Genomic DNA, 17437 nt, shown 5'->3' on the forward strand with positions numbered 1-17437 from the left:
AGAAACACATGCAAACACAACTGTAACACATGCAAAAACCCAGGAACAACTCAAAGAAAGAAAGCATACATACAAAAAGGTTGCGCGCTCAGAGGCTGATGAGTTAAAGACCCTTGCAACATCTCTCTCTTAGCGAGCTAAATTTCAATGAGTAGAAATCCGACTGATACAAAGAGTGTTTTTTAAAGACACAAAGATGTCAATAAGCTCCAACTAAAACAGTCCCGTGTGGCACCTCAGGTTAATTCTCATATTTCAGCGGGACAATCTGAAAGTAGCTGTGTAAACACTACAAAGTCACCCTCAGTCACAAGTCTCAGAATGAAGAGATACATTTCGTTATCACACTCTGTAAATAGTCATATAGCACCAACGAGTGCTATTCGCCTCGCTGTGCCATGTGAGGATGTGGCAGGCGAGGCTTTAGAAAAATAGAAGTGTTTAGACACACTGAGGCAGCAGCCGAAGATCAGTCTCAGCCTCAGTGAGGCTGGAGAGTCAGGACGCCCCCTGGAAGTTGGGTAAAACTGATCCGCCACATCAACAGCTAATTCACTGAGGGAGACGGGAATTCCTGGTTAGGGATTAGAACAGATTTCAAGGCGGTAAAGTACATGCAGCATGTAAAAGGACTGAGCTAAACTACATTTCATAAGATGAAATTACAAAATAAGATATGGATGAAGTGTAATGTAACAACTTTTCATAATGATGAGGTTACTTATGGGATGTTTAATGCCATTTAAGCATGCAAGGTCATTTGCGCCATCTTCCTGTTGCTAACAGCTAGAAGTACTTACTTAACTACTTTCCAGTTTTCTCTTATTGTTATATCCATTTTCCGTTGCTGTTTGTTTAGGTTTAGGAAATATTCATGGCGTGAGATAAAATGGGCCCTGTCTGCACTCTGTGTGGTCACAATGGCAGTTAGGCAAGAACGAGATTACGGTGCGCTGACGTAAGAGCCAAACGCACATGAAAGAAGACGAGTGATTAACAAACTTCGAAAGGACTTGCGTAGGTTTTTGGCTCACATGGACAGATGGTGTCACATCCAGGAGGCGAGGGAATATGTGGACGGAGTTTGCAGAAAGCAAGGGAGTATGAGAGGCGAGGCTATGCAGAAAGGAGGTGCAGAAGGCTCAAAACAACTTCTTCAAAGAAGTTTTGAAGCAGATGTCTCTTTTCACTGCTTTCGCCTCCACTACAGCACCATCTACACACACACACTGATTAGACAGCAACAAAGGGCAGGGTGATGTTGACCCCACTCAAACCGCAAGCCAGTGCTGTACCAAAGATTATAGATTACTCGAAGATCTCGCACATATGGAAAATACCGGCTGGCTTTCTTCGGTGACTGTTACGGGCATGTCGAAATTAAAGTGGGAGGAAAAGTTATGTGAAATTAAAAAATGCTTGAAACATATATTTCTGTCACTTCAATAGACCGAGGAAGACTGCATCAGGTCTGAAAAACCCAAACCTATGAAAACAAGCAGAAGTCACAATACTACTGCTTTTCTGAAAAGTTTGGAGAATTTCCCAAGATTTTAACCACGTAAGCATCAGCCGGACGGACCACCTTAAACAATTAACCTGCGTATTTGGGTTTTTTTAATCAATGTTTAAAATTAATCAGTCCCGTCTCAATATTTCACAGAGAGTGCATCATTTTCATGTTTGAGAAGACTACAAAAAAATCTCATGGGAGCTTACTGTGTATTTTTAGTATTTAAACAACAGTCGATGACATTCTTAAATAGATATAAACCTAAAAATGTAATTTTTTAATCTGGATCTCCACACATGTAATGCTGAGCCTTCGTTTAACATCTCAATCTGTGCAGTTACAACGTTAACTAATGTTAGCTCTTTAGCTATAGTGCAGATGGGGAGCTGTCAAAAGGATCACTTAGATGACAACTGATATCTTCAGCTTTAATTAGTTAATTAATCAGACATGGCTTACTTAGTGTGCCATTAGTACCATGAGCAACTGCAACTACAAAGCGGTCACCTTTAAATACTTTTGGACAGAATCAGGGTAATATAACTATTTTAAGTCAACGTGGTTTGTACTATACAGAAGATTTTTTGTAGTTACTCATAGTTTAAGCAAATAAATATTCACTAGTAGGTGACCAAATCTTGTCTTATTTATTTTTTAATATTTCTTTGATATCAAAATAATATTATATTAATGTTAGTATTTCATCTATTGGATTGCTTTTCACTCTCATCCAGGTCAGGTTTCCACACAATCAAACTCTCTATAATACTGATGATGGAGCAGGTTTCCAGATTCATCACTGACCAGCTGCTGTACCGCTGTGTCCTGTGCAGGTCACTCTGTATTAAAGTCAGGGCCTTTGGCTAAAGCAATGATCTGTGTGTGACCTCTGTTACATTTTAGGGATGAGTGAGTGGGCCCCAGGCGACAGTTACCAGGGATACAGTACGCAGCACAGAGAGGACATGTCAGTCACCAACACAGGGAGCTGCAAGGACAGGTAGGTATTCAGATTGAATAGGAGCTGGGTATAACAAGAAGTAGTTTTGACACAAGGACAAATGACCACACAGACGGAGTAAAGCCGTGCAAATGGAAATATTCGACAAGATTCATATATGCCAGTTTAATAAGCAGGTTTAAAATTGACAGCTGGGTAGTCTTAGGTGTCAAGAATAAAAGTTTGGAGCTCTGGAAGCAATCCAACAAATGCTTCGAGCTCTTTTAGACTTTCTACGAGCACAAGGAGTACAAAGCGACAGGCGTGAAGACACACAGTGAGAGGCGACTACACCGGACAAAATGTCTTTAAGGTTCCCAACAGACTCTGTTTCACCAGACCGAATAGCTTTGCTGACTGCCACAGCACTGACCTCCCACTGACACAGAGAAAATGACCACTTTCTACAACTTTAAAATGGCCTGGGGGTGGGTGGGGAGGGGGGGGGAGGGGGGGAGGGGGGGTGGCATGAGAGTACTGAAAATACAACAGACAATTGCTGACTCAATGTTTGTCAGGATATGGGAGGGAGGAAAACGTGTCCTTGACACCTTAAGCGGTTTTGGATTGAACACAACTTATTTTGACAGTTAGTTCTATATCATTGACTTTTTTGACGTCACACGTGATGTCCACTTGTGACGATGACCAGGTGCGGCCAGGTTTCCTGCGCTGTGCACGTGTTATCATTATCAACCTAATGATAAACAGCAGTAACACAGCACCATTATTTTCTACACTCCCCGAGGTGCAATGCAGGCCTATTAGATCCTTAAGCTGATCTGTCTGCACACACGCACATGCACGACCTCACACACTAAAAGCCATAAAATATGACTGTAACATATCATACTATTATAGTTTGCTTTTAGAGGCCTCCCTGTCACTCTGTTAATCTAAAGAATGCTGTTCTGGTTTACAAGTAACAGCTGAAAATCAGGCAGAGAAACACGGTGCCGTCCTGATGGACAGGAAGACTTATGGCTGGCCTGGCTAGCAACCTCTTGAATGTCTGGGCTGAGATATATGATGAACAGGCAAACGTGGGAGGACATGGAGTCCCTGGAATTCTTGCAGAGGGGGCGAGCGTGATGAATCTGCATCTGCTCCTAACAGTACGGCGAATGTAGACATACTGTAGTTATCATCAGTGAGGTCATAAGTGGTGAGGTTATGTGTTTGGTGGAAATGCGTAACCTTGAAAACATGAAAAAGAAGGAAATGCACGTCACCGGCGGCCGTGGGTTTTATTGAAGCTAAACCCATATGCCCACAGAGTTTCTAGGAGGCAGTCGCCAGCTGGACGTAGTATACTGAAAGCCAGACTTCTGCCGTTGCTCAATCAGTTGTGGGCTTAGCATCATGAAATCTGGGTGACGATGACATCACCCCGCACCCGCATGAACCGTTTGTGTGACGTGTCAGTGCAGTTCCTCTTTGTTTGCTCTCAGTCAAGACACAGTTGGACCATAATTAGACATGCTGCTTCCTGTACAAAGACTTCCCTGTGTAATATTAATCATGTGAGGATAAAGTTGTAAATCCATCCTCTGCGGAAATTCCCCCTCTTTCATCTACTCTCAAAATGGAGAAAAGGCTTCTTTTCTCTTATGAGAACAGAACGTCGGTTTAATCAGATGTCAGCAATTTGAGAAGCTGTGCAGGCCTCGAAATCTGAAAATGATAAGGATTTTAATGTAGCTTTTTTTTTTTTATTCATCCAAGGCTGTCAAAGAAAGCAAACAAACAAAACCCTAGAAGGGTACTTAGAGAGCACAGACCGATACCAAAGCCAGTGCCTAGTCTCCCAGTTTAAAAGAAAGTGATGCGGATCCAACCCAAAATGTAATAGGCTGTTTCTTCTCCCATAATCCACCTCTCCCCCAGGTTTCATCGAATTTGGGCGGGTAGTTTTTGCGTAAAGCAGCTGACAGAAAGACAAACAGACAGCGCTAAAAATCAAATCACACTAACTTGAGAATCTGCCTCAATCTGAATCTGCCCCGGTGACCTGATCCTCACTGTTTTATGATACTGTAGAAAAATATTATGAGTAGATTTTATGTGGTATTTAGTGAAATTAGTTCATCTTCATGGAATATCACAGCATATAAAATGCTGCAGAATAATATTTTTGGTTCCCTAGCATTCATTTTCTTCTCTAAATTATACCATTCGTCATGCACTCATTACAAAGACAGTCAATTTTGAACCAATTCCAATTGCCTTTAATTTCTAACAGAAATAATACAAGATGCACATTTTTCATCTGCCTGACATCCATTGACTTTATTATTGTATGAAAATGCCAGACTGTGGCTGAATAAACACAAAGAAAAGTCAACATTATTCACATTTATAGATGAAGTATATTGGTTGGTGTTGCACTCTCTGCAAAATCTATCACAATCAAAGTCAAATGAAGTAAAAACTATTTTTAATCCTCGTGCGAAATTCTAATACTTGTTTATGTAGTGCTTGAAAACTTGTTTATTTCAGGCACACACACACAAACGCTTGAGATTAACTTAAAGGCAGACTGCAGGTAGCAATAAGAAATCATTGCTGGTAAGTGCACACAGACCAAGCCATAGGCTACAACACTGACATGTTGTGTGCTTCTCCTTAATCAAGTTGTAAGTACAACAGAATTATTCAACATTCATCATGGATACCTAAGCTGTCACTGCTGTTTAATGAGTATCAATTAAGCTGTTTCAACAGACTAGCTCAGCACATACTGTAGACACAAACAGGCAGGCACAGCCCTAAGGAGAAGGTTCTTAACACGATGCCGTGCAAGTCTCAGGCACCGTTTAGGTACAGCAGTAAAGCTAAAACAAAGAAAATGTTTGGTATTTTTACCAAGCAATGTCTCTTAGTTTTATGGCAAACAGGTAAACAGTATCTGCTTCCAAGGTTTTTTTTAAACACTTGTGTTTTTCTGATTTTTTCCACTTTTGGAGTCTCCCATGATGATGACGCTGATGCTTTCAAGAAGGAAATTCTTTCTTAGCGCTCTGTAAAGATCTACAGGATGCTTAGGTTGTGGCTAATATTACTCAGTCGACAAAAATAGACAAATTTTATGTATGTGGAAAAAAATGAAGCACTTTACTGATTGATTTTTATTTGACAATATTTTTGGGGACCGTTTTAATAACGCAAAATAGAAATATCACCATAATAATTAAAAAAAAACACACGAAATATTAGTTACACAGTAAAGTGGAAACTTTACTGTCATTCTTTATTCACGACCACGTTTAGGTTTCAGCCAATCTGCACCTCAAAGTGTCACGGGGCCGAATGGTAATGTGTTTAATAGAGTGCATGATCCACTGGACCCCCCGCCACGAAGAAAAAACAAACTCTTTATTCCTGTCACTTTACATTCAGTTTGACATTAAAACGTGTCTACTGCTAACAAAAATTGTCAAATGAGCCTTTCAGCATTTGAAAGCTGTGCTAATTAGCAAGCTGAAGTTTCTACTCCCCTAAATCAGTGTTTCTAGTGCGAGAAGAGTTTGTTAGATAACGTCACTGAAAGCACTAAGAACACAGAATCATGAGAGTGCTGTCTGGTTTCTAATTCAGTGGGACTAATATGAGTTATTATTTCACCACTTTATATTATGTGTTTAATTTATAATTTAAGCTTTCTGTATCTGTAACAAGTAATACGTAAGATGACTATTAAAATCATTTGATTAAATCTTGTTAAACCGTCTGATAGTCTAACCAGTGTGTGGTTACTCAAATATAAAACAGTTTGACTGCAGCAGATTTTTTGGGATGTTTTGATAGTTTATAAAATCCACAAAAATTCAAATTATATTATTCCATCTTAACTGTGGCCAGGTCTTTTATTGCTTTTTGGGCATTCGATCCCTGCGGTCATGCCACTGAAACACATCGGTATAAATTAGACAATTTAAAGTGTTTAAATGCAGTTAATTATAGAATGAAGATTACAAAATACCTCCAAATGACATTTCAGCTTGTTTTCCACAACCGAGTCTATATAATGTGTATTAAAACGAAAAAGATCAGAAACACAGGAATCATTTTGCATTCCAATACGATGGAATACAAAATAGGCTAATTAACTGATTCATTTGAAAGTTTACCAAAGACATTTAAAACAAGGCAAGAAAATTTCTCATTACAAATCTTGATTGGCAATAATAAGAAGTGTGAGTTAATTCTATTTTTCTTTGTCTGCCTAACTGTAACCGAATAGTACAAAATGCGAAAGCCTCTGCATGACCCCCGAAGAGAGACGGACGATCACAGGCCACCAAGGTCAACAGAGCCGGCAGAACATTGACTTGATTCATCAAATTAGCTCCTATGTAATTGTGCTGCATGACGACTCATAAAACACGTAGGCTATAAAGCTGTCAGGAAGCCATCAGCCTCGTGGTAAATGAAGTTACACAAGGTGCAAGGTTCACAACTTCATGCAGTGCTAGAGTAAAGTGTCCAGCAGCAATTCCTCTGGTCATAACCTCAAAGGCTGTGGCACAGGTGTGGATTTCAGTCGGGGGGAGGCACAAAAGATGCATCCTCCTTAATATTTAGAAGAAATGCGTTTGCACAGACTTTTACTTTGAAAACAAAACAAAGATATATATGTGCCACATGTTTTCATCGTGCAGAGATTTTTAACATGAGCAGAAATTTTGCTCATGAATAGATAATCATGAAATATGAATAGGTGCCACATGCACGTTAAAACTATTTGATTCCCCCAACAAAATACACCAAAAAGGCAAGAAGAGTGAATCAGGCCTGTATTTGGAGTGTCTTAGGATTCAGGATTATTTAAACGATGACAAATATTTGCAATTTATTTGGTATAGTTGTTAAAATATGTATTTTGTTTATATAAATAAAGAAAAAATCCCTTTACATGAATGCAGAAAATGGAAAATTTTGTACATAAAGATTTGCTGGAATGCATGAAACGGACTGTTTGAAATTTCCTGTGGCAGGACCACCAGGACCTTGACTAATGTGTCCCATCCAGAGTTCAAATGAAACCCATGCCCACTGAGCCTGGCTGTGTGCCAGCATTTTGAATTTTGCTTGTAATGTGTAGCTCAGTAAAGGTGAAGGTAAACCCAGCCACTCAAAGTAATTAAATAAAAATGAAATGAAAACAAACAAACAAAAAACCCAACTAACATAAATATGTAGAGTTTCTTGTGACATTTTCTTCTTTTTTGAGTTAATGAGGTAATTACCACTTAGAAGTGTACATCACTGTGCTTATTTGGTGCGTGTTTGTGGGTGGTATGCTCTATACTGTGGATAATACTGCAGGGTCCAGAGCGGGCCTCTTGATAAGGTTCTGGGTTTGCAGAGCAGATTATGGACATTAACGATGTTCTGTCATTCCGAGCTCTTTGTTTTTCTCCCCACGGGATATTTAGTGTCTAGCTTACGATTTGATTATCTTTGAGTCAGAACAGCTAACTTGTAAAAGCACGAGTGAAGTTGCTGAGTTGATGACCAGCACGTGTACATTTTGACATTCGTTTCAATGTGAAAAGAAAGCTCCTAACGCAAGAGCAAAAAGTAATGAATATTAATTCCACTAATTAACTTGATGAGATAATTAGACACATTACCTGTCCAGGCCTTAAGTGTTGGAATAACAATGCCGCACGTTTATTTTTGTGTTTAAGAGGCGGAGAGAGAGAAATATTCACTGAAATAGTCTCAGTTAATGAGCATTTGATTTTAGCTGGAATCAAACAGCTGAATATTTTTTTTATTTTGAAAATATTTCATTTTTAATAAATACAGCTGGCTGCCTATTTTTTAAGCTCTGTCAACTTATTTTGGTTTACAGTCTCAGATTTCCTTTACCCTTTGCCTTCCTTTGTTTAAGTTTAGCTAAATAAATACATATACTGGCAAACACTTTATAAAAAAACAAGCAGCTATAAGCAGCAGCAATGCTTGTGAACACATCGCATATCAGGGAAACAATCACATCTCTATCTACTGCTATCTAAAAGACTAATTGATAAAGACTTGATAAACAATTTTCCAAACCTCCAGAACACCTGAACGCATATTTAGTGGTCTGACCTCGCAGAGGCTCGTGGAGCATGCACTGTGAAGGCAGCTTACCTTTGTAATTGTTACAGATCACACCATTAGCACAATATTGTCATAGCTCCTGCTCCTGCAGTCAGTAGCAGCCGAGGGTTAATTTGCATAATAAATCTTAATTGAAGCTCATTAAGGATTTGATAAGAAGCAAATCAGGTACACCGCGGATAACTTAAGATGAATGCTTTCTCTTTTTTTTGGTGCTTGCATATTGAAGCGAAATGTCATATTCATTCATTACTGGGCATCTTACATCACTGTAAGATATATGATATAAGTTAAAGTAAACTTTTAACACAGGAACCGGTGAAAAACATCTAAATGGGGATCTTTCTCTACTTGAAACTATCAGCCACGTTGCTGCTGAGCTAAAGCAGCGCAGGAACCCCAGATGGTCCCCACCCCTGAAACCTGAGCAGATGTGATTTTTAAATCTGGAGAGGACCTCTTTTTAAGAAACATAATATGTTAAGAGCTTTGAAAAGCCTCTCAGGTTAGGTTAACCTGATCCGGCTGTGATTGTATATAAAAACCTCCTAACCATATGGCCGACACGTATGCTCTCTGACTGACTACACATGTAGGTCAACAACTACAAGATGGATTTCTTCACTTACATCTTCTCGACTCTGCGTGGACACAGATGATGTCCTGACAAAGCGGCATAAACTATGGTAGGAATGTATATCATTACAATAATACGAAGCATATGAGCTGCAGTCCGCTTTACCATAAACCATATAAGACACACCATACCTCCTCTGTGTAATCAATACCAGGTCCTCAGTGCTACTGTATTAACTGCAAACTCGCCTTGCATTCTTATCCTCTAAATCCACATAAATGAACAACCAAAGCTATAAAGTCTCCTCCCTATTTTCCTCTGTAAATCATTACATCTTTAGGGACCTGGACAAAATACCATAACATAATTTCTTTTGTACTTGGAATGTCTAGCAGAAATAATGAGTTTTAGCCTCCTTGCAATAAACTCTCCCAATATTCCAGTTATTGTCAGACTTAATGAGGAAAAAAAAAAAAACATAACAAGAAATAGTCTCTTTTCTGCAGTGATGATCACATGGAAACATTATCCACATGAATCACCCCAACGGCATATCAAATTGTGTCATTTGCCTGGAAACTAGTGCAGGTCTCTGAGGGAAGGCAAGGTGAATGAGCAGTTGCTGTAGAGAGGTGCAACACTGCACAGGCACTTGCCTTGAGACCAATCATAACAGGCTGTTTTTTCCACACAGGAGAGCGCAGCGCGGAGGAGAGAGATCACTGTGCTGGAGGGCACAGGAGTCTTGGTTCTTATCACCTAGACAGTGCACCACACTGTCTGCCTCTCACGCAAACAAAAACCTTCCCAAACTATTAGCCATCTACACCTGTCAACTAACTAGCACGCAGGAGAAAATGCAACGAGATCACGCTGGAACCACCTGACTTGATCCCACCCCCCCTCCCTTTTTTCCCCCCACCGTGGCGAGAATATACAGCAAGAAAACTAGCTGATGAGGAGAAAGTTATTAAAGGATATCTCTATGGGGAGCGGCTGCAAGTTAGAGAATTGCAAGCTTTGCAACAAAGTGTGCACATAGAGTCGGGTTTGCTCATAAGAAAACAAAATTTCAAGGCTGGATTTGATCAAAACAAAATATTTGCCCTGCTGAAATAAATTCACAGAGATATGGTGCATAAAAATACACTGATTTAATGAGTGCTAATGATAATATCCTTTGGTAACTATTCAAACAAGAGTTTTGCACTCAGAATGAGCACTGTTACAAAATGACTACTACATATTTTTTATTGTAAGGGGAGGTTTTTCATCTTATTCTGCAAAAACTTTCATTATCTCCTGTATCAAAATGGCAAAAAAGGCACATGGAGGCTTTTTTTTTAGCAGTAACAATCACATGCTTTCCAAGGCCAAGAAGATGGTTTGCCTCATTGTTGTCATGCACTGTGTCTTTTCTCTGGAAAACCATGTAAGATTATGGGGTGTACTCTGTAAAAGGGTCGGGCAGTCACCATATGTTGTGCCATGCATTGATTCCTAACTTGTAGCCTGATGATGCAACCGTATCAAGTATGGGGAGAAGCTCAGTATGTCAAAAAGCTGTACTCTAGAGTCAGAGTCACAGGATAAATATAAAAAAACAGACATACACGAGATCAGTTAAATTATCGAAAAAAGTTCAATCTAGCAAGACCATCATTCCTTTTAAATCTTAATTAGTCAAATAAATGTAAGAAAAATCACAGAAAAAAGTCGGTACAAAGGCTTTAGACAAAAGCGAGTGAATACAGAGGAATGAGAGCAGTAATGGGATTTTAAAAAAATACAATAAGACTCTCTTGTACTTGCTGCCATTTTCCTCGCAGTTTTTGTCATACAAAATGGACTTCCTTTTTCTACCTAAACTGGATAAACAACATCTGCCTTGATCGTAGGATGTTTTCTGAACAAACCACTTAGGAGGAATTTCTGCTAGCCAATTCCCACAAGCTGCTGTCAGTCACTAGCTGGCACTGCAACACTTAATGCCTTTGTCTGTTCTCCAATTTATCTTGTTAACAGCAAATTGGGCTAACAGTTTGAGGCAGAGAGCTATTGTAAAAAACAGAAAGAGGAATACTCCCACGGCCGCAAAATAACATATGGCTCCCTTCACTCAAAAATGCATCCCGTGCACTTATAGGGCTTTACGTTTACACCATATATAAAGCCGATACACAAATTTCATCCTGGAATCTGCAGCCTGATAGCCTCGGCCTTAGTGATGTTTTCTCAGTAATAAAGTAAAGGTTTAGTGCATCCTATCCCGGACTGGTGAGTAATTGGCGTTTTAAATTACCACACAAACCCTGTATGTAAAGGAAGTAAATCAGATACAACTGTGGTCTCACATTTACAAATACGCCTATTAATAATACAATCCCCAGTAGAGAATGCAAGAGCCCTGAGTGCGGCATGTCCTTTGAATAAATGCTCGAGCTGGAAATTGCGATTTTTTTTACCCCCTCACAACACCTTGCAAAACACTATTTCCTACCAAGGGGGGGATACTGCATCTTTAAGAGCCCTACAAAAATGAAACCTATTCCTTTGCATCTTCCATGCTCTTATTTCAATACTCCTCTCTCCTTGTTCCCCCTCCACACATCATTAAACATATTATTATAACATGACTGTCAGCCTGCGCCTCTCTTCGCTCCATTCTTGCTCTGCCAGGTAATCAATTTGTCGTCACTCTCTGTAACCCCAGTAAAGTCATCAAGTGAAATGAGTTACAGCTGCAAAGAGCCTTCAAGAATACAGGAGGAAAAAAAAAAAGAATGCGAGAAAAATGACAACACAGCCCAGGAATATTCCACCGCTTGATAGCACATCCCAGGTCTTGAAGATGAAATATTAATGCACAATTTGTTTATCTGCAGGCCCACATCTCTCCAGTGCCGAGCTGTTAATTTTCTATCGGCACAGACAACGGATCAGTCAGTCATGAACTCTTCACAGCCATTACCGGGAGACATTTTGATTAAGTATTCCTAATGTAGTGGATAGGAAAGAATGAAAACACTCTGCCTGCCAACTTTTGATTGACCATTAAGCCACTGATGAATGTGCCTGTCAAAGAGGAGACAATTACCTCAACAATGAAGAAACTCTTCTGGAAGGCTTATTTCTCTATAGGGCTGACACATTTACCAGAGTACAGGCGAGGCAGCTGAGAGCGTGTAAAGGGATCACTTAGGCATCTACTCAAAAGTTCTCTGAATAAAACTGGGGGCATTGTTTTTAAGAAAAGAGGGCTTTTGGCGACTGAAATGTGGGAAAAATATTTAGTGTGTGACTGTATGGCACCGAGTGTCTATGTGTGTGTGTGTGTGTAAACTGAGAGTGTGCCGGGCAGATAAGGGTCTCAGTATCTTAAGCGGGTATAAAGAGACGCTATTATTGGCAGCGAACAATCACCATCTGGTTGCTACATCCGCAACCATAATAAAGACTGATAACTTCTCAGCACACCACAACCAAGTAATTGCATCCTCAAACGCTGAAATACCCTTGATCAATCTAGTTTTAATGCACCGGCTCGATCGTAATGAGGCAGCCTTTTTGGGAACATTATAATTTACATTAAATAGCACAATTGCTAACGCTGCTTAAAAAGTGGTCAAAGGTAATTTGTGACCTTTTTGTGTAGTTTAGATTTTTTTTTTTTTAAATATTATAAGCAAAAATTAAGTTTAGTGGTATTTTTTGAGGGGGTCCTTTGGGATAGAAACGCTGAGATTCAGCTTCCCTACAGTGCTGCATTAAAAAAGAGAAGCTGTAAACACAAACATTTACAAAACCGTTTTACAACTAACATGCTGGCCTCCAGCACACACTGCACGGGCCTCCATATAGCGTCGTTTGTGTGCTTTAACAAAACAGCAGAATGTACATAAGCATTTGACTAGATTACCCCGCTTCACAAAAAGTAAAAATGTGTGTGTTGTGGAAGTGTGCACATCCTGTTTTGCCTGCCAGCAGCAAGGATGGAGTGTATATGGGTGCCTCTGTGTGTGTGTGTGTGTAAGAGAGAGAGAGAGTGTGTGTGTGTGAGTGAGTGTAACCCATTCTCCATTTGTCCATAAGATTATGAAGAGTTCATACAGAGTTCATCTGCTACGGATCCAGCAGCTCCACATCTTTCAGCCCCTCTCCACACTTCATGCGGGTCAAATCAAATGCAGTGAGAGAGGGTTAAAAAAAAAAGTATGGGCAAAGAAAGTTTCTGATCAATGAATGAATAAATGCCACTTGACATGGTATGAGTATTTTTTTTTCTTTTTTGGAGGGGTGGGGGGCACCTAGAAGGCTTTATTGTCCTTCCTTTCCCCCTTTCTAGTGTTTTCCATTATTAATCTAATTAATCATCCCAGAAGTGCTCTTAAAGCTGCAAGTCTTCCTCTACTGTTTTATAACATTTGACTTTTTACAGTAATTGATACCAAAAACTGGTGTCTGAGGTCCCTGATGAATCCCCCTCACTGGGCTTCTAGAAGGTCCCGAGTGAAATGAGAATTAGTTTCATTTCCGTATTATTAAATTCACTTTATCTGCGTTCACGTTCTTCTCTACAGGACATAGTAACCCATAGCCACATGTACATTTATAGAAAACCTGCTCTGATGGGCTCCTCGGGACAATCTCTTACTAAACGGAAGGATCTGATTCGTATCTCTTCGGGGGTCCCACATGATAAAAGTTTGAAAGGGAAACCCTGTGTTGTAGACACGCTATTCGCAGAATCGTAAAACAAATATCGACAAATCTCACACACAGGTTCTTTTTTGACAAAAAAAAAAATCTCTTACCCGCAGCCCGTTTGGGTGCCTGCTGTTTCCTCCGTGGCATTTTTTTCTGGAGTCGCAGTTCACTACTGTGCCCAGGTGAAAACTGAATGCGGTCTACGATAGTCCATGCATAGACAGAGAGTGTGTGTGAGTCTTTATTGTGGCTCTCCGACTACTTCAGTCTCTCTCACTATATAAAGAAAAATCCAGTTAGGAATCGTTTTTAGAGAGAGCGGTGGGGGGGAAACAGATGTTAAATCGGGATCGTTCTTTCACCTTCTTCTTCCTCCTACGGGCTGCGAATCTTCTTCTTTCACGATCCGTTTGTGTCCATCAGTGCCACATATGTTGATCGACGCGTGTCAGTCAGTTCCGCAGGCTGTTTTCGGTGGCTAAAATGTGTTAGGAATGCGCGTAAAAAGCGTTTGGTAATGGTACAGTATATTACGCACGGTGCAGGCGAGGGGAGAGGCGATGCCAGCAGACATCGATCCATAGAACAAACTGAACATTAAAAACTCCTCCCTCCTCGCCTGGACTTGATGATGGCAGCGAGACATTTGTTACACTAGATAACCATGAGTTTATTAAAGGAACAGAGGCCAGAGAAAAGAGACGGGAGCACAGGCTGTGTGCTGCTGGGCTGCTGCTTTCTATCACTCTGTGCTCGGCGCCTTTTCATGCAGCTTTTCTTGTTTTTAGAGCCTTTCCTGCAGCTTCCGCTTTGCTCGCTGGATGAAAGACAAGTTTGTAAGATCTCCAGCAGATATGAATGAACTGCCGCAGACACACGGTTATTGTGTGGGTTTGACCGAGTAACTCGCTGAATGTTGGAATAAACCTACTTATGTGAACAGGCTGATTCCAAAAAACAGCCCGCTCTTTGCAGGAGTATCAAAATGCACAAAATTGTTTTGTTTTTTTTGTTTCGGTTAATACTTTCCAAGCTGAATGCAGTTCTGGAGGCCTGATGTAAAAATGCTTTATATGCGTTGTAAATGCTTCATAAAGTCCCTATGAACGTGTAATTGGTCTGAGATTATGTATGGCCATGTCGATGGCATTGTGGATACTCAAATTACAAAAGGGTCCTGAATCGATAATTACAAAACACACAGTAAAAACTGACATTTCAGGACACTGTTTACATAAAGATCACATTAGACTTAGTTCCTTCCTCTTAGTTCTCTAGTCCTTCCTGTATCTCTGATTAATCTTCTCATTATGGCTACAAATAAGAGTCATCAATCCAAGTGAAAACATGACCAACTATTTAATTTAGAATTACAACCTAAGAATATTTTCACTATAAATTAATCTGCCCATTATTTTCTTGATAAAGTGTACGATGAAAGTAAAAGGAGCAAAGCTACAGTGACACTGACTTTTTTGTTTGAGTGTAGTCTGCAAACTGTGAGGGAAAAGAGTAAAGAAAAAAATGCTCACACTGATGTAATCACATTGCTTTTTTCCCCTGACCAACACTCCAAAATACTACAAACTTTACTTTCTGAATAAAACAAAGAAAATCATCACCACTGCTAACATGACATTTTATTCTACTTCTAATTTGATCCCATTTTCTAAAAGTGACAAAGTGGTAGGAAAAAAATATTAGTAGCTCTGCTCTACTTCCAGGAAGGGGGTTTGTATGTTGCCAGATTTTTCTGAAACAATCTCAGAAGGCATTTTTAACTTTATTCACTTTAAACCGAACATTTCTTTGCCTTAATCCTCTATGACTAAGGAGCATAATAGTAAAGACTCTCTTTCTCTTTAAAAGCAACTCGTGACCTAATCAAATATGAAGTTGAGTTGATGGATGACTTCATTTCAGAGAGACAACACCCCTCTGAGATCCAGGCTCTCCCCGCATTACAAATGGCTTCCTGATAATATTCCATCACCCTATTTTGTGTCTGTCACTCATTTCGCCAATGATACCAGAGACCTCCCGTGAACTCCACCTGAACCTGTGCGATCAATCACGTCTCAGATCAAGCCTGAGCCATACCTGTCTGACAGCTCTTAACACCCTGTGTGTACACAAAGCATGCATGTGCGGTGACAGCCGTTACACCAGCGCCCACCACAAACTCACCTTATCTCTCCCAGAATGGCCTCGCTCCGCTGCCGCCTGCACCTACTGAATCCCGTATCTCCACACCTTCATTCACCGAGCTGTAAAAACAAAAAAGTTTCTGATCAGCGCTTGTATTTACAGCTTTTTACACACCGTCCATGCATGTGGATGTGGTGCTGGAGCATGACTGGCGGGTTAAAAAAAAGTTTCTGATCAGCGCTTGTGTTTACAACTTTTTACCTACCGTTCATGCGTCAGTAGCGCACACATGCAGATGGTTGAATCTGCCATCCTTTAAGTCTTGATGAGCTTTTTTCTTCTTCTCGTGTTTGCAGTTTTTATGCCTGGATACTCGAGGATTTTCCGGGATACAACTTCAACAGATTTCACTTAAGTGTGATCCGCCACTGTAACCGCATCTGACAAACATATATCTTGTTAGTGCTTTTTCACAGCCACCTGTGGCTCTCATTACAGTGAAGTTAATATAGAGCACACATGCTGAGAAACTAGACATCAAAAAACAGGAAAAAAAAAACTTGACTAGTTTTTGACGACAGGCTTATAAACCGTAAGTGGAATTAAAATCATATATCAAATTTACTGCTGAAAAAAAAAAAACAAATCTACAAAACTAATTGAAATTCTTCCCAGTTACACAAGCAGATGTTTCCCAAGCTGGAAATCGGATCTTAATTCAGTAAATCTTTTGCCTCATATCTCATCACGAAGCGAGGCTGCGTCTCCGACAAAGAACAAAAAACAGAGTTTTTGCATTCTTGAAATTTTTGTTTGAGCTTTGACACCCATGTAATCCCGATCAGTCAGCTCTGAAACCAAAAATGTGCCCACATTCCTTGGAAGTCACCCATAGCACTGTTTTTTGGAGTGTCAACAAAATCAGTCTTTTATTTATTGTCAACAAAGAGGCTCAACAAAGTGTCTTTTGACTGCAGCCAAAGTTCTGACCTCTCATAGTTTTTACTTTGAGAGGGTTTGAAGCATCTTCGCAGTCTATTTTGGACCATTCAGAGCTTGTCAAACACCGCTTTTGGAGTGAAGTTTGAGGTTAACCTTGAACGGTGTGCCTCACATACAGTCGGTGTTGTAAACTGAAATAAAACTGCATAACAGACAGCTGTTAGGAGTTTCACATGTTTGATATCGGTGTCTGAAAAACCAGTTCTCATTTTTTTCAAAAAGAACATTATACGATAACCGTGACTCCCGATATGGATCTAAACAGCTAAAATGGATTAAAGTCAGTAATACTTCACAAGATACTAATTTAAGCAAAATATATAGCTTGAAGTGCATTTTCAGTTTCTCCTAGCCAACTGGAACACTTTCTCATCTT

At 39.9% G+C, this 17437-nt stretch overlaps 1 protein-coding gene across 1 annotated transcript in view; it reads right to left on the reverse strand.

Annotated features, from left to right (window-relative positions):
* Positions 1-14523, reverse strand: part of tshz2 (teashirt zinc finger homeobox 2) — a 39302-nt gene extending 24779 nt beyond the window's left edge. The window contains exons 1-2 of the mRNA XM_086277609.1: positions 14274-14523; positions 14019-14187 (exon numbers count right to left, since the gene is read on the reverse strand). Coding sequence (XP_086133735.1) covers positions 14019-14058 — 40 coding nt within the window. The 5' untranslated portion in view covers positions 14059-14187; positions 14274-14523. The remainder of the gene's footprint in view (positions 1-14018; positions 14188-14273) is intronic.
* Positions 14524-17437: the final 2914 nt, after the last annotated feature.

The sequence above is a fragment of the Aulonocara sp. 'chitande type north' Nkhata Bay genome, linkage group LG20 (genome assembly GCF_057382095.1).
Source record: "Aulonocara sp. 'chitande type north' Nkhata Bay isolate Kocher_YH1m ecotype deep benthic linkage group LG20, A_spYH_male_GT1.1, whole genome shotgun sequence".
NCBI lineage: Eukaryota > Metazoa > Chordata > Actinopteri > Cichliformes > Cichlidae > Aulonocara > Aulonocara sp. 'chitande type north' Nkhata Bay.